Source organism: Staurois parvus, unplaced genomic scaffold (assembly GCF_062004578.1).
Source record: "Staurois parvus isolate SC_StPar_1 unplaced genomic scaffold, SC_StPar_1.0 ptg000487l, whole genome shotgun sequence".
Classification (NCBI taxonomy): domain Eukaryota; kingdom Metazoa; phylum Chordata; class Amphibia; order Anura; family Ranidae; genus Staurois; species Staurois parvus.
Window position 1 is genome coordinate 1,613,185 of NW_028318283.1, and position 24,493 is coordinate 1,637,677.

The following is a 24,493-nucleotide window of genomic DNA, read 5'->3' on the forward strand; positions in this document are numbered from 1 at the left end:
CCACCTGCTGCTTCTCTGCTTGCAACTACATTGACATAGCACAACAGCGCCACCTGTTGCTTATCTGCTTGTAACTACAACGACATGGTACAACAGCGTCACCTGCTGCTTCTCTGCTTGTAACTACAATGACAGCACAACAGCGTCACCTGCTGCTTCTCTGCTTGCAACTACATTGACATAGTACAACAGCGCCACCTGCTGCTTCTCTGCCTACAGCTACAATATGGAACAACAGCGCCACCTGCTGCTTCTCTGCTTGTAACTACAATGGCATATCACAACAGCGCCACCTGCCGCTTTTCCGCGTGTAACTACAAAGCCTTAGCACATCAGCGCCACCTGCTGTCTTTTGTCCTTACTACACTTTGGAGACCCCAAAGCAATGGCCGAACAATGCAGCCAGAGGGCGCTATGTCCTCAAGTAAGCGTTATATTGGCTGCATTGTTCGGCCATTTTTTTGGAGACCAAAATCTCTGCCGTGTCGGAGACACTCGGACTTTTCTCCATCTCTATGGTGATGGAATTATAGGACATTTATTCCCATTTTATAGGAGGTCCAGGCTATATTACTTCCAGCATGCTGTGCGGCCAGCCCTGACTTCCTATGCTGTGATAACAGAGGCACTTCCGGTCCGGTCCTGGCTGCTGCAGGTCTGTCATGTGTGGGCTGTCAGGGGTCCCTGTGGTTCAGTATGTTGGGGGCGGAAGGGGTGAGACTCCTTGTGGTGGTCAGCATTTTTTGGCAGATAATGTTATGGATCTAGGAGAGGAATGATGGACAATGGGAAGAACTAGAATTTCCAGCATGCTCTATGGGCGCAGGGCATGCTGGGATTTGTAGTACTGGATAGCCGGAGCAACTAAGGTTTAATCCTAAAGGGTTAGTTCACCTTTACCAAAAGTCATCGCCGCACCTGTCTCAGCGCCCCCGATCACCACCGCACCTGTTTTGGCGCCCCCGATCACCGCCGCACCTGTCTCGGCGCCCCCGATCACCGCCGCACCTGTCTCGGCGCCCCCGATCACCGCCGCACCTGTCTCGGCGCCCCCGATCACCGCCGCACCTGTCTCGGCGCCCCCGATCACCGCCGCACCTGTCTCGGCGCCCCCGATCACCGCCGCACCTGTCTCGGCGCCCCCGATCACCGCCGCACCTGTCTCAACGCCCCCGATCACCGCCGCACCTGTCTCGGCGCCCCCGATCACCGCCGCACCTGTCTCGGCGCCCCCGATCACCGCCGCACCTGTCTCGGCGCCCCCGATCACCGCCGCACCTGTCTCGGCGCCCCCGATCACCGCCGCACCTGTCTCGGCGCCCCCGATCACCGCCGCACCTGTCTCGGCGCCCCCGATCACCGCCGCACCTGTCTCGGCGCCCCCGATCACCGCCGCACCTGTCTCAACGTCCCCGATCACCGCCGCACCTGTCTCGGCGCCCCCGATCACCGCCGCACCTGTCTCGGCGCCCCCGATCACCGCCGCACCTGTCTCGGCGCCCCCGATCACCGCCGCACCTGTCTCGGCGCCCCCGATCACCGCCGCACCTGTCTCGGCGCCCCCGATCACCGCCGCACCTGAGCCTGGCTTGTTTATTAATCACATTTCTAACTGCTGCCTGGACCAGTACTTTGCCCAGTTGCTGATCACGTCTCTGCCCGCCACCTGAACTGACCCATCTGCATGTCCCACTGACTACGTTCCTGCAAGGCACAACTGCACTCCTGGAACCATAGGACCACTCTTGTTCTTCCTTTCTTCAGCTTCCTGTACATCCTGGCCAGTTTCTTTCCACCACCATGTTTGATTGCATCAACTGTTGTCACCTTCTCACCAAGCTGCTTGGCCATTGTTTGGTAGCCCAGTCCAGCCTTGTGTAGGTCTACAATCTTGTCCCTGACATCCTTGGACAGCTCTTTGGTCTTTGCCATGGTGGAGAGTTTGGAATCTGATGGTTTGATTGCTCCTGTGTACAGGCGTCTTTTATACAGGTAACAAAATGAGATTAGCAGCACTCCCTTTAAGAGACTGCTTCTAATCTCAGCTTGTTACCTGTATGAAAGACACCTGGGAGCCAGAAATCCTGCTGAATGATAGGGGATCAAATACTTATTTCCCTCATGAACATGCAGATCAGTCATCATTTGTTAGACATGCATTTCTGCTGAATTTTGTGTTGCTATTCTGTCTCTCAGTGTTACAATACACCGAACATTCGATTTTTAGACCGATCATTTCTTTGTGAGGGGCAAACATTCAAAATCAGCAGGGGAGCAAATACGCATTTCCTTCATTGTACGTACAAAAGATTTTTACAAAAATTAAGAAAAACTTTTTTTTTCTGTAAATGTTTGTCTTTTTTTCCGCTTTTTATATAGCAAAAAAATTAAAAAAAAACTCAGTGGTGAATAAATACCACCAAAAAAATCTGATCTGTCTGAAAAAATGATATACAATTAATTTGGGTGCAATGTTGCATGACTGAGTAATTGTCATTCAAAGTGTGGCAGCACTGAAATCTGAAAAATTGCCTGGGAGGGAGGGGAGGGAGGGGGGGGGACAGTCTGGTTTTGAAGTGGTTAATGGTTGTGTGTATGTGTGTGTGTGTGTGTGTGTGTGTGTGTGTGTGTGTGTGTGTATGTATGTATATATATGTGTGTGTGTGTGTATGTATGTGTATGTATGTATGTATATATATATATATATAATGTTTACCTAGAGTGCAGCTTTAATAAACACATAAATATGTATTTGTTGATTCATGACCTGTTATAAGACGTATTTAATCTCCTCCCTCCCAGGCCGCCGCCATGCCGAGCTGCATCGTGAAGGGCTGTAAGCACCACACCAGCATGAAGTCCTCCAACCCTCTTCTCACTATGCACGTCTTCCCACGGGAGCTCGGCCGGATAAAGCTCTGGCTTCAGCAGACCAGTCAGAACTTTGATGATATCGACGCTTTCGCTGCCAAAATTCTAGAAGCGGCAAAAACAGGTAAATACAGAATCTGCTCAGCCCATTTCGATCCGGGCTGCTACACCACAGTGGGCTGCCGGCTGGTACTGAAACATGACGCCATACCGACCGTCTTCCCCGGGGTCTATCCCAAGCTGTCCTCGGATTGGAAGACCTTCTCTCCACAGGCCAGAAAAGCCCACGTGGGCCTGGAAGTCATAGGGACGTACGCCCCGGGATGTGAAAACGTCAGCACGTCCAAGCCCGGCTTCCTGAGAAAAGACGCGGCGACACAGACAAAGGTGGACAATGATAAGACACGTCCAGTATCCCTCAACACAAGTCTAATGGAGAGATGTAACAAACAGGAGGAGATATTTGATTCTAGCGGGCGCCTCATTGGGGTCTTCACCCCGGACTCCCGCCAGAGAGATCTGAAGGTCAGACCGGGACTCTGGACTTATGATTGGTCAACACAAATACCCAAAGAGCCTTCCAAGACACACCCAACAACGGAGAATAAAGAGGCCCTGTCTTCTCTAGAGAAAGTTCTGGTTAGTCGATGACATCATTGAGGACATTTTCTGTAAGGGCCGGTTCATGCCACAAAAACGCTCTCCAGATCATTCCGGATGCGGTCTGCATGTGTGTTTTTAATGCATTCCGGTGCATTTTTGTTGCATTTCCAGATGATTTTTTTTTTCTTCTCTTTCTTTCTGTTTTTTTCTTTCCCCAGTGTACTGGGGTTCGGTGTGTTTTTGACGCGTTTTACTGCATTCCAGTACAGTAGAACCAGTACAGTTCTATTTTTTTGTTCTGGAATCAGAATGCACTGGAACTGCAAGCACTGGTGTGAACTAAGCCATTGAAAACCATGTAACCTACTTTCTATGCGTTTTGGATGCAGAAAAAAAAGCACTGGACTGCATGTGGTGTGAACTAGCCCTCAGGGCATAAGTTCACACTAGCCTACTGATCCATACCTGTGTGTGAAGGGCCATTTACCCGCGGGATGCACCGGTGTTCTGTGCAGATGGCCTGTTCAAATCATTGACGGGTGGCTGGCTACACAGGCTGGCACAGATCTCTAAGCGTATCCCAGGGTGTACATCCATGCGGGCCTGATACACGGATCAGGATTCAGTCTGTCTGCATTGTGATCCATGAATCGGTCCTGCACAGATGTCCATTCTGGGATGTTCTTGGAGATCTGTGCAGTCGGCCGCTTGTTATTGATTGGAACAGGCGAGCTACACGGAACACCTTTGAATCCCACACGTGTGTATGGTTCAGTACTCCTGTGTGAACGAATCTTTACTTAGATGTTGTATCTTCTGTGTCTCATCTTCAGTCATCTGTTTCCGTTGCTTATGTACTAGAATTTTGGGAGGGGGATCGGCTGGGTCAGAAAGTAGACTATTCCTTTAAGCCTGGTTCATGGGAGCGATTGGTATGATGCACATCATGCACCAGCAGGTTACTCACACGTGTTCTGCAGTGCTCCCATTGCTCTTCAGTGGGGTTGTGAGTGTTTTCTGATATATGGGTGTGCATTGAGGGCCCAACACACTGCAACGCACACATCTGAGTAAGAAATAATAGATACTTATCTGCATCCCACCCGGCCTATAGCAAAATGACGGCCATTAGGGTGCTTTCCCATCCTGTGTGGATGTCTCAGTCACAAGCCTGTTACACGTTCTAGTGACCACACTGTGGCTCAATCTGTCACTCATTATGTCCAGTCGATTATTTTACTGGGCCGGCTCTGGTACCATGTGATTGCTGTGACCAATCGCAGTGATCACATGACCGTTGTAAACAATGAGCACATATCGTGCCCCTCCCTTCACAATATAAATAAGCCATTTTTGTCTTTATTTACCTTTTTTTTTTTTTCTCCACACCTAGGGGAGGAGTGGAGGATTTAGTGGGGCCAAATGCAAGATGCAAGAACCAGAAAGAGAGAGTGAGATGTTAGATGCCGGCGTGGGACAGGGATGCGCAGCGGTGGATTACAGTAGAACAATGCTGGATTCACTGGGCATGAGAGTACACTCACCGACCACTTTATTAGGTATATCTGTTCAATTGGTTGGTAACACAAATTGTTAATCAGCCAATCACATGGCATTTAGGCATCTAGATGTGGTGAAGATGACTTGCTGAAGTTCAAACAGAGCATCAGAATGGGGAAGAAAGGGGATTTAAGTGACTTTGAACATGGCATGGTTGTTGGTGTCAGAGGGGCTGATCTGAGTATTTAAAAAACTGCTGATCTACTGAGATTTTCGTGCACAACCATCTCTAGGGTTTACAGAGAAAAAAAAGAGAAAATATCCAGTGAGTGTCAGTTATGCGGATAAAAATGCCTTGTTGATGTCAGAGGAGAATGAACAGACTGGTTCAAGATGACAGAAAGGCAACAGTAACTCATGGCAATATGGACCAAAATCTCTGAGGAATGTTTCCAACACCTTGTTGAATCTATGGCATGAAGAATGAAGGTAATTCTGAAGGCAAAAGGGGGTCCAAACCGGTACTAGCAAGGTGAACCTAAAAAAGTGGCCGGTGAGTGGAGATCACCCAGTGAAAAAAATAATTGGAAGTATAATGCAGGCCACAGACTGTTCGTTTATGGGCTGATTTTTGGTCCGAAAAATGAGACATCAGTCACTCTGTTGCCACCAATGATTGTCAAAAACAGTCATTTTCCACAAAGTTTTCAGCATGACTGAAAAAAGAAATGAGGAGGAACCGTGAAAATCGGCCGATGCCATTGCGTAGTGGGCAACAGTACAACAGTCGGTGGATTATTCTTTCGGGCAAAAAATTGGCCGATAAACGAACCGTCTATGGCCTGCATAAGTTTCTCTTTGGGAGTGTATGTAAAAGCAAAACTTTTTTTTTTTTTGGTGGAGTGTGGAGCCTTGCCAGTATTTTTATTCTCTCCGTGTTCCATTGGGGGTGATTTTCCTCCCTTTACTTCCTCTTCTACAGTACACAATAGGAAGTGATAAGAAAAGTTGTACAACGTGATCAACACTTGACACTGGAACAACTAGTGTCCCCATTAGAAATTTTAACCTCTATTCCGGTTCTGGTGATAATTGTAAATGGAAGGATTTCCCATCACTTCCTATCCTGATGACAATATGGACAGAGATCATAATAAAAACCTATGAGAGGTTGTAATCGTTCCACGCTCCATTTAAACTCAAAACATTTTTGGTCGGGACACACTTTAATACATGGTTTTAGTTACATGGAAAAGAGTCAACAGAGAGATATGGATTGTTGACTTGTAGTTTTGAATTTGCCAATCCCAGGGTTGTAATCGGTTCTGATCTGGAGGTAGCCTGGTTTGCTTCCTTGTTTGGGGCCGGTGATATAGAACATGGTCATGACAGCCGGGTAACCAACATTTTCAGAAAGCCATCTCTGCAAGTTCTTTTCAATTCCTGCAATACCTTCAGTGTCCACCAGTATCTCTGGCCTGGTTTGCTGGTCCTCTATCTGATCCCAAATGTCAATACTCACTACCGACACCATCCAGTATCAGAGCGGGCGGGCAGCCAGCTGGCTCAGGGGGTAGCTGCTCTGCCTCTCATGCTGGAGACCCTGGATCGAATCCCCACAGGTCACTTTATCACTGGGCTCCCAGCTGTAGAAAAGCCCCTACAGCTGGGAGTTTCTCGGACCACAGAAAAATAAGACCCTCCTTTATAGTGGCTGCCAGGCAGCCACTTTATATTGTATAGTCCTAGTCATCCCCATTAACAGGGATTAGTGACTATTCCAAGGAGACCGCACCGAGACCAGAACCAGGAACTCCAACACCACTGCTGGATCAGCTCTTGGCTACTAACCCTCTGAGCCAACTCTCAGCCTAAACAGCAAAGCATCTCAATGTCCTCATCAGGTCTACGTAACACAAGACGTGGGAATAAATTAGATGCAATACTCTCCAACCATCCTCAACTTAACATAGCACATCAGCGGTGGGATTCAAACCCAGTTCTCCAAAACAATAGGGAACTGTCTGGTGATTAACTGACTGAGCCACCCAGGAGTCTAACTGCCCCAGCTAGTGTTCCTCAGTGTCATCAGTCTCCATATGGAATTCATAGAGCATGTACTACAGGGTGGGAAGCATTATAGGCCTCATATGGCTGAGGTTACCCAAGCATTATTTGTAGACTGTTAAAATGAGTTTGGGGTGTTCAGAGTCTGTTAACAGGCACTGTATTCCCGAATTTGAAGCCTGAGGCTGGGTGAAATTTGGTTTCTTATGTGTTGCTGAGAAGGCTATTGATGGACATTGCTCTTGATAGCTGGATGATAATGGTCCAGGAAAGGAGGACATTAATGGACATTGCTATTGAGAGCTGGACGATGGTGGGCCAGGAGAGGATGAGGACATTGATGGACATCACTATTGAGAGCTGGACGATGGTGGTCCAGGAGAGGATGAGGACATTGATGGACATCGCTATTGAGAGCTGGATGATGATGGACCAGTGGAGGAGAAGGACATTGATGTTGACAGTTGTATAATGATGGTCCAGTGGCAGAGGAGGACATTGATGGGTATCGCTATTGAAAGCTGGATGATGGTGGTTCAGCGGAAGAGGAGGACATTGATGGACATCGTGATTTAGAACTGGATGATGGTGGTCCAGTGGAAGAGGAGGCCATTGATGGACACCTTTGTTGGGAGCTGGATGATGGTGGTCCAGCAGAAGAGGACATTGATGGACATCACTCTTAAGAGTTGGATGATGGTGGTCGGGGAGGACAAGTAAGCCAGACCAGAGTTTCTAGTAGTCAATGAATTAGGCATTGTTCTATTCAAGCTAAGCTCTGGGCATCTGATCCAGGTTGTATAGGGGAAGAGGCAGAGCACTGAATGGACTTTTTGGGATCCTTGCATACAGCAGCCATAGAAAAGGTCACCTTGCTAGCAGATGTAGTTCTTCTATTCTGACTGCACAAGTTCCATGATATATCTGCATCAACCACACTGACTTTATTGAATAAAGCAAAGGCTATGTGTATATAGCAATGTTCCATATCAACCAATAAGCAGTCATTTTTCATCATGTGATTGATCTAAAGTTAAAATCAGGTAAAGAATTATTGACAGCCTCCACCCCTCTTTTCCCCCTTATATAATAAACAGTAGCACAAAACACAATCAGGACAATTTATTAAGGCAAGTACAACATATCACCAGCAGTGTGACTGCTGTTGGAAATTCGTGCGTCAGCGGTTGCCAGCGGTTTAGACATGAATGGCGGTGTGTTGAGTTATTTTGAGGGGACAGCAAATTTACATGTTATACAAGCTGTACACTGACTACGTCACATTGTAGCAAAGTGTCATTTCTTCAGTGTTGTCACATGAAAAGATAGAATCAAATATTTACAAAAATGTGAGGGGTGTACTCACTTCTGGGAGATATTGTATATATAAACTGACATACACATATATTAGGTTTTCTCCAGAGGGAGTTTTTCATTGACTATATTGAGTGCACACAGACACACACACAAAACTTTTTAATCCGAGTCTAGCATCAAGTCAGTGAAACTCCTGGGATGTTGATCTGGTCAGGTAAGTAGCAAAGGGGGGTGGTAATCAGTTTCAGCTGCTTTGGTGTTCATGAAATTAACAACAGGTACACTAGATAGGCAACAATGAGATGACCACCAATACATGAACGGTTTTACAGGTGGAGGCCAATTAAATTTTTTTCTCTACTCATCTTTTCTGACTTTTTCACTAGTTTTGCATTTGGCTAGGGTCAGTGTCACTCCTGGTAGCATGAGGCCATACCTGGACCCTACAGAGGTTGCACAGGCAGTCCAACTCCTCCAGGATGACACATCAATACGTAACATTGCCAGAAGGTTTGCTGTGTCTCTCAGCACAGTCTCAAGTGCATGGAGGAGATTCCAGGAGACAGGCAGTTCCTCTAGGAGGGCTGGACAGGGCCGTAGAAGGTCCTTTAACCCATCAGCAGGACCGGTATCTGCTCCTTTGTGCAAGGAGGAACAGGATGAGCCCTGCCAGAGCCCTACAAAATGACCTCCAGCAGGCCACTGGTGTGAATGTCTCTGACCAAACAATCAGAAACAGACTTCATGAGGGTGGCCTGAGGGCCCGACGTCCTCTAGTGGGCCCTGTGCTCACTGCTCGGCACCATAGAGCTGGATTGGCATTTGTCATTGAACACCAGAATTGGCAGGTCCACCACTGGCGCCCTGTGCTTTTCACAGATGAGAGCAGGTTCCCCCTGAGCACATGTGACAGACGTGAAAGGGTCAGGAGAAGCCGTGGAGAACGTTCTGCTGCCTGTAACATCGTTCAGCATGACCGTTCTGGTGGTGGGTCAGTGATGGTCTGGGGAGACATATCCATGGAGGGACGCCAGACCTCTACAGGCTAGACAATGGTACCCTGAACGCCATTAGGTATCAGGATGAAATCCTTGGACCCATTGTGGGTTCTGGGGCACGACAATGCCCGGCCTCATGTGGCAAGAGTATGCAGGCAGTTCCTGGGGAATGAAGGAATTGGTACCATTGAATGTCCCCCACGCGCTCCTGACCTAAATCCAATAGAACACCTCTGGGATGTCATGTTTCGGTCCATCTGACACCACCAGGTTGCACCTTAGACTGTCCAGGAGCTCAGTGATGCCCTGGTCCAGATCTGGGAGGAAATCCCCCAGGACACCATCCGTGGCCTCATTAGGAGTATGCCCCGAGGTTGTCAGGCATGCATACAAGCACGTGGGGGGCCATACAAACTACTGAGGACCATTCTGAGTTGCTGCAATTAAATTTCAGCAAAATGGACTTGCCTGCTGCATCATTTTTTTCCCTTTTGATTTTCGCTGTGTCTTTGAATTCAGTCCTCTGGGGCATCTTTACGTTTCTAACACATTACACAGTCCTTATCAGTATAGTTATGCAGCAGGAGATTTGTCCCATTGAAATCTGATGTGTTTTCAAAGTGTTGCTTTAATAGCAGTATAGTGTGTGTGTGTATATATATACATATATATATATACATATATATATATACACACACACATATATTTAGCATAGAAATTGCAGGCCATGTGATCTGAGCCAAACACAGACCTTCCTGGACTCACCCTTAGCGATCAGCAGAGCTGAAGACATGGGGGCTGCTGCAGATCACATGACAACAAAGTGATGATTGGACACAGCTGACCAATGATGCTTTGCCTGAATGGCAGCCCCTAATGAAAGGGCAGAGAGAGCAGAAGGATAGGACTCATGGTGAGGAGTTGTTGGGTCATGCCAATGGGACACAGAGAGTGATAGAACCTGACAAGGACCCCCCCCAATCCATCCAAAACTAAAAGAAAAGAATTCTCCAAGATTATCCCCTTCTTCTTCATTTTATTTCAAAACAGCATGCAGCCAGTGAAGTCCGAACTCGACATGCATGCTTGTTCTGGTCTACCTAATCTGACAGGTCCCTGTACAGGAGGGTGTAGGTGTTGCTGCTGCTACAAATACAGTTGGGATTCAAGACTTATGTAGATGACTTATTTCAATTCGGTTATTTTTCAGGCACACTTCTAAACCCCAACCCTAAGAGCAGCAAGTCCAAACATATATAGAGCCTCTTGGTGGTGTGATGAATGCAGTGTTATGACATATAGGGGTGTATTTATTTTTTTAAATTGTAGCGCTACCCATCCTGTGAAACTTCATGCAGATTTGTTTTGTGTAAATGCTGGCCAAATTGAATGTACTAGTTTTTCTCCATATTGAATGTTCTTCATTCATAAGGTAATACTGCATTACAGCCACTAGATGGAGCTGATAACCAAGAAAAGTAATATTTTTTTCAGCTCCATCTAGTGGCTATAATGTGGTATTTTCCTAATTTACCAGGAGAGATGATAGCCTAGTAACATTTGCACCGAACAGATGTACGTGCAGTTTCATAGGATAAATAACTGCACGTTTTTTTATAAATACACCCCAGAGTACACACAATTGTATTAATATAGTGTTTATGCAGCTCTGCTCTTTTTGGGATACTTTTTTGTACATCCCAATCCTGACTGATGAGTATGAGACAGTCACTATATATTATGTTATGCTGTGTTCCTGTCACTTGTAGATCTCCTTATTGAAACACATGGCAGAAGTTCCTCACACCCGCCCCCAGAAGCAAAGGACCAGCCGCCTGCTGAACCGGACTGCCGAGATCATCTCCATCCTGACTGGAGAGGTGAGAGGGGTCCAGGGTTGGGGTATTACAAGCCATTAGCTGGACAGTCCTTAAAGCCAACCTTCACCTTGAACTATACACTAGTCGATCTTCAAACGAGCATTTGTAGGAAAGTTTCAGTACATTTGATGACTTGGTAAGTTTGTTTTTTTTTAATAAAATCCTATAGGGTATGACCAGCTTACATGTCCTATTGCCCTGCCCCCCCCAACATATGTCACTCGTCTAGGTGAGAATGACTATTGTGTCCCCCATACCCCCTTCCCAGCATGCGCAAATGTGCCACAGGGCTTTGGGTCCTGAGTGAGCTCTGTGGCAGATCCATGCACGTGCAGGTTTCTCCGAGCATCCGCACGTGCAGGTCTCTCCGAGCACCCGCACGTGCAGGTCTCTCCGAGCACCCGCACGTGCAGGTCTCTCCGAGCACCCGCACGTGCAGGTCTCTCCGAGCACCCGCACGTGCAGGTCTCTCCGAGCACCCGCACGTGCAGGTCTCTCCGAGCACCCGCACGTGCAGGTCTCTCCGAGCATCTGCACATGCGCAAAGACAGCTATTATAGAAATCCTGAACATTTGCTGTCTTTGCAGGAGGCACGTGTGCACAGATGTCCCAAAGAGCTCGGCCAGGACGCAAAAAGGCTGGGCAGAGCCCTTCAGCACATCTACCTTCATGCTGTAATCGCGTCGCCGAAGGAGGAGTGGCGGAGTCACTAAAGAGGGACTGAAGTTCCTCTTTAAAGTGAATGCATTTCCTTCTTTAGGGGCATGAATAATTTAAAATGGAACTGAAAGCAGAACTATACTCACCTTCGATCTAGCGGTGCGGCATCCCGGATCTCCCAGCTGCTGACATCTTCCGGGGCCTGACATCCTGCCTCTGTCATTGGCCGGGCAGGGGTTACATCACTTCCACGCATGCGCGGGAGTTCAGTCAGAGTCGGCGTTGCCAAATTTGTATAGCAGTGAGCTGCGCATGCACAGCTCACTCTACAGGGGCGCATAGGCAGGTAAGTAACTTGAATGCAGAAGAGACAAATCGTGTCTCTTCTGCATTAAAATTTATTTTTACTTTGGAACCTAAAGTTCTATTTTAAAGAGGAATTTCGCCCCCCCCCCCCCCCCTTTATTTATTTTTTTTTTAGAATAGAAAAACAGAATAGAATATAGCCGCCTTCTGAAAGTCGAATTTCAAATAGAGTAAAACAGAATAGAAAATAAAAGAATAGAATAGAAAAAAACTAGAGAGTAAAATAAAATATAACCGTCTTCCGAATTTTGAATAGAATAAACATGAATGGCAATTCAAATCTTTTTGAATTCGCTCGAACTGAATCCAATTTGACCAAATTAAAACATTTTTAATTGAATTTGAAAAGGAATAAACAAAACTAAAGGAATTCTGAAATCAAATTTAACGAATATAACTAAACTAAATTATTTAAATGACGAATGAAAATGAAATACATTTTTTTTTTTTTCGTTCTGCACATGTCTAAGTGACACCCGCAGGTCACTAGAGATGGGGGAAGGGAAATATAGATATGAATATTTTGGTTCATTCCAAAAATATAAGAGACAGGATCCCAAATGACAGTGAGGAATTTTTTATTACAGACAAAAGATAAATGAGTAAGTCTGTCATAGGCGGAAGGAAAGGGAAGAAATATGGAGCACAGTGCTGTTGGTGGAAAATCCTCTGCCTCGAGTACAGATAATTGTTTCTCACGCACATTGATTCACACGTCACATAAACACCTATCAGGTTACTGCTTACTATGGAGGAAGTATGACTGGTTGTAATAGGCAACACAGACAGTTCTCCTTTCAGTCTGTTTGAACCTCCTGTCTTCCTCCTTGTTGCTCAGGAATGGACGGTGGTGAAGAAGAACGCACACATCAGCAAATTCTACCAGATGATCCGAGAGGTGAGCAGAGGTCACATGACCAGTCACATGTCCTGCGTCCTGTCCGCCTTGCTGATGCACAGTCTGCGGCTTTCAGGTTCCCATCAAATGCGGAGACGTGGCCATGTTCTTCACGATGGAGGAGTGGGACTACATAGAGGAGCACGAGGACCTGTATAAGCCGGTGATGCTGGAGAGCCCCAAGGATGGAAAGGACACGGCATCCCATACTGTTGCAGGTAACACTCTAAGTGAAAATTCATGCGTCAACAATTCTGCATGATGTGTCATTAAAGGCGGAGCAAAAATTTAGCATGATGCACAGACTAGGTGGAGTCTGCCTCTCCAAAGTTTTCATATGTTCTCCCTAATGGGACAAGCGCAGACCAGGCCAGCACACTGTGTGCAATCCTCTGGTGGTCTGGGAACACCTGAGAAACCACAGGGCCAGGGAATTCCCAGCTCCGCCCAACTCTGCACTCCTTAGGACTACCTCATTTTAAATTACTAGTCTATGAGTAGTCCATTAGGACGTTGGTCTTACCCCTGACCCTCCCCCACTGCAGCCATAATGAGGCGCAAGACAAAATACAACAAATCCAGGAAACATGGCTGCAGCACTTGCTGGAAAGCATCATAGCTTCCTTCACCAGTGATGCCTGTTGGATTAAAGCGGTATTAAACCCAAAACCAAAAATCTAATGTATTGAAGGACTTTGTCCTTGTATGGCCCCTTAACCACATCCCGTCCGGCCCATGTACATAAACGGTCTCACTGTCTGGGAGCGCGCATCACTGATTGCTGTACGGGACCTCTGTGTGAGGTTCCGATCATGTGATCACTGATTGGCCAATCAGTGATCACATGAATAGTAGTAAACAAGATGTCACTTCCTGACATCGTTGCTTACTATGTGTGAAATATGTGAATGATCACAGAGATCACATGGTACAGGGCTATGCACAACTGCCTTGTACCATGTGACAAGCTGTGATCAATCACACAGGTCACACAGTATTTCTCAATGGCTGCAAGAATGCAGCCAGAGAGAAGGAGAATGATTGCTTTTACAGCCTTTATGGATGTAAAAGCAATCAGTGTGAAAAAAAAAAAATCTTCATCACCCCCCACAAGTAGTACTCTATGGTGACACTGTACTGCTAGGGTGACGGTATGTTAAAAAAAAATAATAATAATATAAAAAAATACAATAAACATGTAAAAAAAAAATTTTTTAAATTATAATTTTTGGTTATAAACTAATTTGGGTTGTTTTTTTTTCTAAAAAGATAGCTGAATACATTGTGGCCAAGATTTATGAAGAAAGATTATTTATTTGCAAAATTTTATAAGAAAAACTTTTTTGTCAAAATGTTTGGACTTTTTCATTTATATAGCAAAAAAATAAAAATCCCAGTGGTGAATAAATATCACCAAAATAAAGTTTTATCTGTCTCAAAAAAATATTAAAAAATTCATATGGGTGCAGAGTTGCATGACCGCGCAATTGTCATTCAAAGTGTGATAGCGCTGAAAGCTGAAAATTGGCCTGGACTGGAAGGGGGGAAAGTGTCCGGACTGGAAGGGGGGGAAAGTGTCCGGACTGGAAGGGGGGAAAGTGTCCGGACTGGAAGGGGGGGAAAGTGTCCGGACTGGAAGGGGGGGGAGAGTGTCCGGTCTGGAAGTGGGGGGAAAGTGTCCGGACTGGAAGGGGGGGAAAGTGTCCGGTCTGGAAGTGGGGGGAAAGTGTCCGGACTGGAAGGGGGGGAAAGTGTCCGGTCTGGAAGTGGGGGGAAAGTGTCCGGACTGGAAGGGGGGGAAAGTGTCCGGACTGGAAGGGGGGGAAAGTGTCCGGACTGGAAGGGGGGGAAAGTGTCCGGACTGGAAGGGGGGGGGGTGTCCGGACTGGAAGGGGGGGAAAGTGTCCGGACTGGAAGGGGGTGAAAGTGTCCGGACTGGAAGGGGGGGAAAGTGTCCGGACTGGAAGGGGGGGAAAGTGTCCGGACTGGAAGGGGGGGAAAGTGTCCGGACTGGAAGGGGGGGGGGGAGTGTCCGGACTGGAAGGGGGGGGGGGAGTGTCCGGACTGGAAGGGGGGGAAAGTGTCCGGACTGGAAGGGGGGTAAAGTGTCCGGACTGGAAGGGGGGTAAAGTGTCCGGACTGGAAGGGGGGGGGGGGGGGAGTGTCCGGACTGGAAGGGGGGGGGGGGGGAGTGTCCGGACTGGAAGGGGGGGAAAGTGTCCGGACTGGAAGGGGGGGAAAGTGTCCGGACTGGAAGGGGGGGAAAGTGTCCGGACTGGAAGGGGTTAACCAAGGCTTGGAATTCATTGTTAGATATTGTGAGACAACTTTAAATCGGGAAATATGTAATCTGCTAGTTGCATGTCAACCAATCATTAGATGTGATGGCTGCATTAACTTTCTTTTTCCACCTCTGTTTTCACCTGGTGATCTGACCAGTAACACACCTCCTTGTATTAGCCCCCACTCTAGATGAAGGAGCACCGGGGGCACCTTTGGACAGCAGCATTGTCAGTCTGCGTGGAAGGGGAATGTTAGCTGTACTAGCAGATTTAGATACACTAACAAATCGAAGCTAAATTCCAGCTCACGCTTTATAAGCAGTTACAGCAAACAGGCATCTTCCTGATACAGTGACATGTGAGCACTGCTCAGTCCTGGAGAACAGTAATCCCAGCCTGCGTGATGAAGCGCCCCCTGGGGAGATAGGGGTGGAAATGGCAGGCTGGGCTCACAGGAAACGGGCAGAATGACAGATTGTTGTCCTGAACAACATTGCCAGCGCTGGACCATGGAGGAAGAGAGGGTAAGTGAAAATTGCTGCAATTACCAGGGTGCATGGGGCAGGGGAATGTAAATGAAAAAAATACAAATTGTGGAGTTTCAACAGAAAGAATAAGAACTGGGAGGAGAGAGAACAGAAAATACTCTGCTGATTTCTTCATAGATGTGACAAGTTTGGATACATATGAAGAATTCCCATTATTACTCGGTTTTATCTCATCCTTGATGTGTTTTCATTGCAGGCAGCTGTCAAGAAAAGACTCCACCATCCCTGCAACAGCCAATCGCCAACACAGGCCGCAGCGCAGGTAACACTTCAGCCCGGCAGGAAACAAATGTATCTGTTGTAGATGAGAGGACAGATCCACAGGGAACCAAACGTCCAATCGGAAGATACAGAAATATCAGTGGATTCTGTGTACCGGGGATTACTTTTTTTAAATGTTAGGAATGATATCTAATTTATTGACATAATATTACTAGAACCACTGGAGGAGATTTACTAAAACTGGAGCATCCAGAATCTGGTGCAGCTGTACATGGTAACCAATCCGCTTCTAACTTCAGTTTGTTCAATTAAGTTTCAGCAATAAAACCTGGAAGCTGATTGGTTTATATGCAGAGCTGCACCAGATTTTGCACTATGCAGGTTTAGTTAATCTCCCCCACCCCCAGTTTGTGACAAAGAAGGAGAACAGTTGGGAGAAAAGGACAAAGTGTTGTCACCCTAAAGCAGGACGTTCCTGAATAAGGTAATAAATGGCAGGATCACCACGGGGATTATTTTAATGAAAGATGCAGCTTTAAAAAAATATTAAAATGGCTTTTGTAATGACAATATTGTGTTATAGCTTGTATAGGATTTTAGTGATCTGGTTTACATTTTTACTTTGTGGCTGGCTAATGCTTTTAAAACTTTGTTTGGTCATGTATACAAATGAATGCAGGAAAGCAAAAAAAAAAAAAATTATATATATATATACAGTTGCAAGAAAAAGTATGTGAACCCCTTGGGATTACGTGGAGTTTTGCATGAATTGGGCATAAAATGTGCTCTGAACGTCATCTAAGTCACAACAATAGAAGAACACAGTCTGCTGAACATAATACTACACAAACATTAGATGTTGCCATGGTTTAATTGCACATAACATGTAAACATTCACAGTGCAGGGAGGAAAAAGTATGTGAACCTTTGGACTTAATAACTGGTTGACCCTCCTTTGGCAGCAATAACCTCAACCAAATGTTTCCTGTAGTTGCAGATCAGACCTGCACAACGATCTGGAGTAATTTTGGACCACTCCTCTTCTCAAAACTGTTTCAGTGTAGCGATATTCTTGGGATGGTCTGGTGTGAATCGCTCTCTAAGGTCATGCCACAGCATTTCAATCGGGTTGAGGTCAGGACTCTGACTGGGCCACTCCAGAAGGCGTATTCTGTGCTGTTGCAGCCATTGTTTTGTGAATGACTTGTATGCTTTGGGTCATTGTCCTGTTGCATCACCCATCCTCTGCGGAGCTTCAGTTGGCGGACAGATGGTCGTACGTTTTCCTGCAAAATGTCTTGATAAACTCTGGAATTCATTTCCCATCAATGACAACAATCCATCCAGGCCCTGAGGCAGCAAAGCAGCCCCAAACCATGATGCTCCCTCCTGCCATGTTTCACAGTGGGGATGAGGTTTTGATGTTGGTGTGCTGTGCCTTTTTTTCTCCACACTAGTGTTGTGTGTTCTTCCCAAACAACTCAATCTTGGTTTCATCTGTCCACAGTATATTTTTGCCAGTAGTGCTGTGGAACATCCAGGTGCTCTTTTGCAAACTTCAAACGTGCTGCAATATTCTTTTTGGACAGCAATGGCTTCCTCCGTGGTGTCCTCCCATGTACTCCATTCTTGTTTAATGTTTTCCTGATTGTAGATGTGTCAACAAAAATGTTAGCATGTGCCAGAGATTTCTGTAGGTCTTTAGCTGACACTCTGGGATCCTTCTTTACCTCATGCAGCATTCTGCGCTGTGCTCTTGCAGTCATTTTTACAGGACGACCACGCCTAGGGAGAGTAGCAACAGTGCTAAACTTTCTCCATTTGTAGACAGTCTGTCTTACCGTGACACATGAACATCAAGGCTTTTGGAGATACTTTTTGTAACCCTTTCCAGCTTCATGCAAGTCAACAATTCTTGATCGTAGGTCTTCTGAGAGCTCTTTTCTGCGAGGCATGGTTCACATCAGACAGTGCTTCTTGAAACAGTAAACCAAAACAGGTGTGTGTTTTTTAAGGGCAGGACAGCTGTCAGCAACACATCCAATATCATCACACTGATTGGAGTCAAGGTTGGCTCATTCCTGGCTCCAAATAGCTCTGGGAGAAGTCATTAAGCTAGGGCCTCACATACTTTTTCCTCCCTGCACTGTGAATTGTTTACATGTTATGTGCAATTAAACCATGGCAACATCTAATGTTTGTGTAGTATTATGTTCAGCAGACTGTGTTCTTCTATTGTTGTGACTTAGATGACGTTCAGAGCACATTTTATGCCCAATTCATGCAAAACTCCACGTAATCCCAAGGGGTTCACATACTTTTTCTTGCAACTGTGTATATGTGTATATATATATATATATATATATATATATATATACATATATATACATACATAAACATATATATATATAAATATTAGAACCACTTTAAGCCCGTCAAGATGAAACATAATAATATATATATATGTGTGTGTGTATAAAAAGTGCGGAGACTTTTTGAAGGCCCCCTGTACAATAGCTGCAGCATTAGAGTTTTCCATATGCGTCCTGTGTTGTGTGTATCGAGTTATCTGGATGAATAAAATGCTTGTGTATGGCAAGTTTTATTATTCATATTTGTAACTTTTTTTTCCCAGATTGTAAAGGGCTCCGGAATGTGCCAGCCAAGCAATCCATTACTCTCAAAAGACAGAAACAGCGCAAATCCAACCCCGATTCCACCACACACGGTGAGATTCTGACAATCTGCCATTGATCCATCCTTCCTCCACGTTGCTGGGCAACGGCCTCATTTCTTGTTCTTAATTCAGCAGTGAAGCAAAGCAGAAAAGAGTCTCTGAAGAAGGAAGAAAACATGGACGCTTCGCAAACTCCGAATTCTACAAGAGATGCCCACCAGACACACCACAGTCAGTTCACACTGCAGATCTTAATTGGGTTTATTGCTAAGGATTGGGGAGTTGGGTTTTCATTCTGCACTTCTTCTGATTTTGCGGCTACTGTTTTCCTAAAATGATTCTAAAGGTTTTAATTTAAAAAGAAAAAAAACAAAAAACAAAAACATGTCATACTTACCTGCCCTAAGCAATGGTTTTGCACAAAGCAGCCTCGATCCTCTTATTTTTGGTGTTCCTGGCTCCTCCCCCGTGCCGAGGGCCCCCAATAGCAAGCCTATGGGAGCACTTGAGCAGGCTCGCTCCCGAGCCACGCTCTATGTGTCCATTCACACACAGATCGCAGCTCGGCCTCCTGCTTTCTCCTCATTGACTCACAGGCTGTGATTGACAGCAGTAGAAGCCAATGACTCCAGCTGCTGTGTGAGCAAATGAAGAGAGAGATACCTGGAGAGCCGCTGTTCTCATGCATATCGCTGGATCGAGATGAGTCTCAGGTAAGTATAAGCGGGGGGGGGGCTGGGGAGGGGAGCTGCACTCAGAAGGTTTTTTTACCTTAATGTATAGAATGCATTAATGTAAAAAACCTTGGACCTTTAGAACCACTTTAAGCCCGTCAGGATGAAACGTGTTTGAGAGGGGTTTTCTCCAAGAAGGGGCGAGTTGCAAAATGTCACCGTCACGCTAATTTGGGCCCTCATCAACCTGACAATCCTGTCTTAATGTTATGCACACAATTTCTACAAAATGTTGTTACCCCCTTGCATATGCGCAAAAGGGGAATATTTTTCTCTAAAATACCACGGCCAGGGTGCTATGCTTCCACCAACAGCTCCCCCCCCCCCCTTACTGCGCCCTCCTGCCCAGGCCCCACTTTTGAACTGATAGGGCCCAGTACAGTAGGGCTGGCTGTACTACCTTACCAGCAGCCCTGGGCCTACAGACATAAGATAAGTCACCAAACCATGGCAGCCCAGGTGGACAGAATTGTCTGAAGTCTTTGGAGGCTTCAGTGATTTCCAGGTATCTTGTAGGTACATTTGTACATTGCTGTCTTCTAATCCATTTTTTTCTTGTTTAGCAGCTGAAGATGAAAAATTCATAAAGAAGGAGGAAAATGTGGACACTTACTTGACAGAAAACTCCACTGGTGAGAAAATGCGCACTCACCAGACAGCACAGACAGTTCACATTTCCAGACCCATTTTTAAAAGGGTTACTCCATGTTTTCCATTTTGCCACACTTTTTGTACCAGATTATTCAAAGGATTCTTCTCCAATTCATAAATCTTTCATTCTTTCAGTGTTTATTCTTGTTTCTGAAAAATTAAAAAAATAAAACAAGAAAGCGATACTTGATCAAGGTTACAGGAGGGTATACAATGCAAAGTGTCGATCATACTGCATACAACAGACCCCCCAACACACACACTTCATTGCTGTGGGCTCAGTATTAGGAGCTACATTAAAGGGACACCATGATTCATTCCACAGCTTTTCTTTATACATACTTCTCAATTTCTGTTTTCAGGTGACATCACCACAGAGCTGCCTTGTGACCCCCCTCCGAGGAAGGATCCCTCCAAAGGTAACACACAAGGTGATACTAAACTCAACTGGCTTGTTATAGTGTATCCAAAGCCAAAGATTTTTTTTTTTTTACAAGTCTGGATGGAAATAGTTAAGACCCTGATCAGGTTTTGCTACCTGTGTTCCATTTGGAAAATTTGCTCTCAGTGAGAAGATATGTCTCCAAAATGAGGGAAATCCTCTTAGAACAGGCTTTCCTTTTGGAACATCATAGTTACATACTTAGTCTGGCTGAAAAAAGACAAAAGTCCATCCACTTCAACCATATAAAAAAAAAAAAAAAAAAAGGTGATCTCGAACTGATCTAAAATATGTATAAAGTACCTCTACTTCAATCAATCTCCATGTCTGTCTGGATCTTCCTTGGCTCAGGCTGGACATAGTGACTCAACATGGTGGACCAAGTTGACGCTAAGCTCCGCTCCTGTCTTTCAACGTTTAAATGGCAAAGCCTTTACTACTTACCCATGTCCTAACATTAAGCAGTTGAATGACTGGGGGCGGGGCTTAGTGTCAGAACTTACAGGAAGGGCTTAAACTCAACTGGGCCAAGACAGTGGTGTCGCTATGGGGGTGCGGGGGGGGGGGGGGGGTGTGGACCGCACCTGGGTGACACCTGACACAAAGGAGACACCAGGTCTGAAACTGGGGGGGGGGGGCATGTGCCCCAGGTGCCACAATGAGAGGGGCACCATTGCCAGGAGTGCAGGTCTTACCCCAGCCATGCCTGCCCTACGCCAACCTGCTCTCCCCTCCCTGCCACCAGTGCTTGATATGCCCACAGTGTCAGCTCTCCCTTCTCTTGGGATCAGGGAGAGCTAGCATTAGAACAAGGCACCCACGCTCCAGTGTAAGTTGTTTGAGAAGAACCTGAAGGAGGCCATGTCATGCATGAGCAGTGCAACTTTTACTGTGAGCCCTCCTTCCCCCACTGTCATCTGTCCTGGGACCGCTGGAAAACACTGCCTTGGTCCGCCCACCACGAGCTGGAGAACCAGTGTAAGACCTCATGTGCTGAAGGAGGTCTGGCACCATAGCCACAGGTTCAAGGCTATGGGGCCATGTGGAAGCTGCACAAGGTGTGTGTTATTTTCGGGGAGGAGGGCACTGGGGGAGGGAGGAACAAAGAGGAGCATGTGTAAGTTCCACAAAGTGGGGGATGCACAAAGGGAAGAGGGGGAGCACAAGGTAAGGGGCAGAGGGGAAGCAGCACAGGATGAGGTGAGAGGGGGGATACACAAGTATGGGAGGAGGAGGACAAGGTGAGGAGGGGGCAAGGGAGAGATGGAGAAGCTACACAAGGTGAGGGGGGTGCACAGGATATGGGGGGGAAGGAAATCTGCACGAGGTTAAGTAGGTGGGGGGCTGCACAAGATGAGGGGGGAGAGGACAAGATGGGGGGGGTGACATCATGTTTTACCGCACTAGGTGACACCTACCCTAGTGACACCACTGGGCCAAAAATCCAAAGAGGATCCACAGCAACACAGAGAATGATTTGCAAAGTAAAGTATTACAGATAATTGTATCATAAAGTACCTGATTTCCAATGCAGTTGTAACCGTAGAAATATTTTAAGGCCGAGACTGACTGTACAGTTCCTAAAGTAACGTCAGAATTCACCTTCAGCTTTTATAGAACAAGAAGTTCAAAAATAGTCTGAATAGATACATTTACAGTTCCTCAGCCAGATATCAGCTCTGATTATCACAAGTAGTATCTGAAACGTCCATAGTGTTACACAGCAGGTTAGATAGAAGACTAGGAAGAAGATTAGGAAGAAGTTAATCCTTACACTTACCCCCCAAGTATAGATAATACTCTGTGCATTCTCATTGGCAGCAGAGGTCCACCATAGATGGGGCATGAGGAATGATTTTCGTCAATCAGAGAGCTCTGAGCTCTGGATAGCACAAGATGGAACCACATCATCCTGCTTTATACCAGAAGATGTTTCCAGATCCCAGGGATGGACCCAGAAGACATATTCCAAGAAACCGCTGCTGCTCCAGTGTCCTCGCAACCTCTCTTCTGACAAAGCCCCCAACATAAAACCCGATGGCTCGGGATCAGACCAGACTGGATCAAAGAGGCCGGCGAAAGCAAACGAGCACTGGTGCCATCAGTGTAACGAGCACTTCCCAGAGAGATGTCAACTGGCAGCTCACCAAAGATTGCACACAAAAAAACCAAGACGGTGACTGGAGCTGTACGCTCTCCACAGCAGCGCAATGGCAGGCGTCTAAATGTCCTGCAATGTAACAACTGACACAATGTCGCAGATTCCAAATCTGCATCAGGAAAATTCCAACGGACGATTCATAACCATCATTACACCTCAGCTCGCATTAGGACACAGCCTTTTGTGGTATCTGTATTGCATTTTCTTTTGTCTATAAAGCAGTTTAGAACAGACATTCATTTAATAAAATTCTTTTTTGTAGTTAAAAACAAACCAGTGGTTGATACAAGTTTCTTCAAAATTTGCCAAGACCTAAAGGTCAAAGTCAGATCTGAGAATTTAAATTTTCTGGTTTTGAAAGGATAAGTTCACTTTTTTATTCTTATTACAGGTGCTTACTGCATATAGCGCCGTCAATTTACGCAGCACTTTACATATATTGTACATTCACATCAGTTCCTGCCCTCAAGGGACGTACAGTCTAAGATCCCTAACTCACATTCATACATACACATACTAGACATTTACTGCTTTTTTTGTTTTCTTAGGAGCCTGTAAAGCATTGGGTGCAATGTCAGGCTCCTGCAGATTGTCATTGTAGCCGTCTGCCCATACCTCCGATACAGGCTCGCAATAACTTCAGTCCAGGAAGAATCAATGAACTACAAGGATGCTCACCAGTGCACTCTCATAGTTCATTGAGAACTACAAGCTGTCAGCCACAAAGGCTGTAAGTACTTGTAGTCTATTCATTCACAGAACTCTGTGAATGAATGATGTGGCTGTGTTGGCACTATAGTGACACTTTGTAAAAGAAAAAAAAACATTTTAAAATAAAATGTTATACTTTTTTTTTTTTACATACTGTCACTATGAAGACATTGTACAGCAAGTGCAGTGTCACTATGAAAACATTGTACTGCTAAGCGATGATCGTGTACAATGGCTTGCTGCTTTGATAATACTGTATGGCAGGGCTGCCAGGTGTTTTCTCTGATCACCACCACAACAGTACAATGTCATCAGGCTGAACCAGTCACAGTGTCCCTAATCACCCCTGCATGAGTCACAGTGTCCCTGATCACCTCCACACCAGTTCCAGTGTTTTTACTATCCTTGGTGCTCCAAGGCTACCAAAAATGTGATAGGTAGTCAGAAAAATAAAGAAGGATCCAAGGTGCTCCTTGGATTTTGGGCCCATCTATGTGGCTAGACTTTGAAAAAGTCTCACACACGTGGTGTTGTCATACACGGGAAGTGTAGCAGATTGTGTTTTGGGGTGTAATTCTAAGTATGCCTATGATGTGTGTGTTAGAAATATCTTTTACGTTGACAACTTTGTGTGTAAAAAAAAAAAAAAGTACATTTTCATTTTCTTTCCTGCATTTTTCAAAAACCTTTGGCAAAAAATTTGTTTCAAAAGACTAACTATGCCTTTTTAGAAAATACCTTGGAGTGTTTTCTTTTCAAAATGGGGTCATTTTTTGGGTGTTTCTCCGATCCTGACAGTTTAGAGATTGAAGAAATGTGATAGGTAGTCAGAAAATTAGATGCGTAATTACTGCCCCCTTTGAAGCCTAAAGGTGCTCCTTGGATTTTGGTCTCCTCTTTGCAT

At 45.8% G+C, this 24,493-nt stretch overlaps 2 protein-coding genes across 10 annotated transcripts; one reads left to right on the plus strand and one right to left on the minus strand.

The window, feature by feature from the left end:
* The first annotated feature begins 503 nt into the window (after positions 1 to 503).
* LOC149452238 (uncharacterized) lies at positions 504 to 23,151 on the plus strand. Of its 9 annotated transcripts, none has more exons than XM_089689620.1 (11): positions 504 to 655; positions 2,803 to 3,510; positions 11,126 to 11,236; positions 13,102 to 13,161; positions 13,238 to 13,379; positions 16,188 to 16,253; positions 18,849 to 18,941; positions 19,026 to 19,121; positions 20,191 to 20,256; positions 20,638 to 20,706; positions 22,539 to 23,151. In XM_089689620.1, exons 2-11 carry the CDS (start codon positions 2,812 to 2,814, stop codon positions 22,895 to 22,897), a joined length of 1,761 nt encoding a protein of 586 aa, XP_089545746.1. In that variant the 5' UTR covers positions 504 to 655; positions 2,803 to 2,811; the 3' UTR covers positions 22,898 to 23,151. The 9 variants fall into 9 exon arrangements, with proteins under 9 accessions (XP_089545746.1, XP_089545742.1, XP_089545743.1 ...); XM_089689616.1 differs by having other exon boundaries at positions 505 to 655; positions 19,023 to 19,121; positions 20,188 to 20,256; XM_089689617.1 differs by having other exon boundaries at positions 505 to 655; positions 19,023 to 19,121; positions 20,188 to 20,256; positions 22,542 to 23,151.
* Positions 878 to 1,776, minus strand: LOC149452239 (uncharacterized). Its single transcript, XM_089689588.1, has 2 exons — positions 1,677 to 1,776; positions 878 to 1,578 (listed from the first exon to the last, which is right to left on the minus strand). Exons 1-2 carry the CDS (start codon positions 1,774 to 1,776, stop codon positions 878 to 880), a joined length of 801 nt encoding a protein of 266 aa, XP_089545714.1.
* Positions 23,152 to 24,493: the final 1,342 nt, after the last annotated feature.

What these genes read in the sequence shown, in the direction of transcription:
- LOC149452239 (XM_089689588.1), bottom strand. Translation starts at nt 1,776, where the DNA reads ATGTACAGGAAGCTGAAGAAAGGAAGAACAAGAGTGGTCCTATGGTTC. An exon ending in TCAGTGGGACATGCAGATGG is followed by an intron (nt 1,579 to 1,676) that starts GTCAGTTCAGGT and finishes AGCCAGGCTCAG; the next exon opens with GTGCGGCGGTGATCGGGGGC.
- LOC149452238 (XM_089689616.1), top strand. Translation starts at nt 2,812, where the DNA reads ATGCCGAGCTGCATCGTGAAGGGCTGTAAGCACCACACCAGCATGAAG. An exon ending in TCTACCAGATGATCCGAGAG is followed by an intron (nt 13,162 to 13,237) that starts GTGAGCAGAGGT and finishes TGCGGCTTTCAG; the next exon opens with GTTCCCATCAAATGCGGAGA. An exon ending in CTTGACAGAAAACTCCACTG is followed by an intron (nt 20,257 to 20,637) that starts GTGAGAAAATGC and finishes TTCTGTTTTCAG; the next exon opens with GTGACATCACCACAGAGCTG.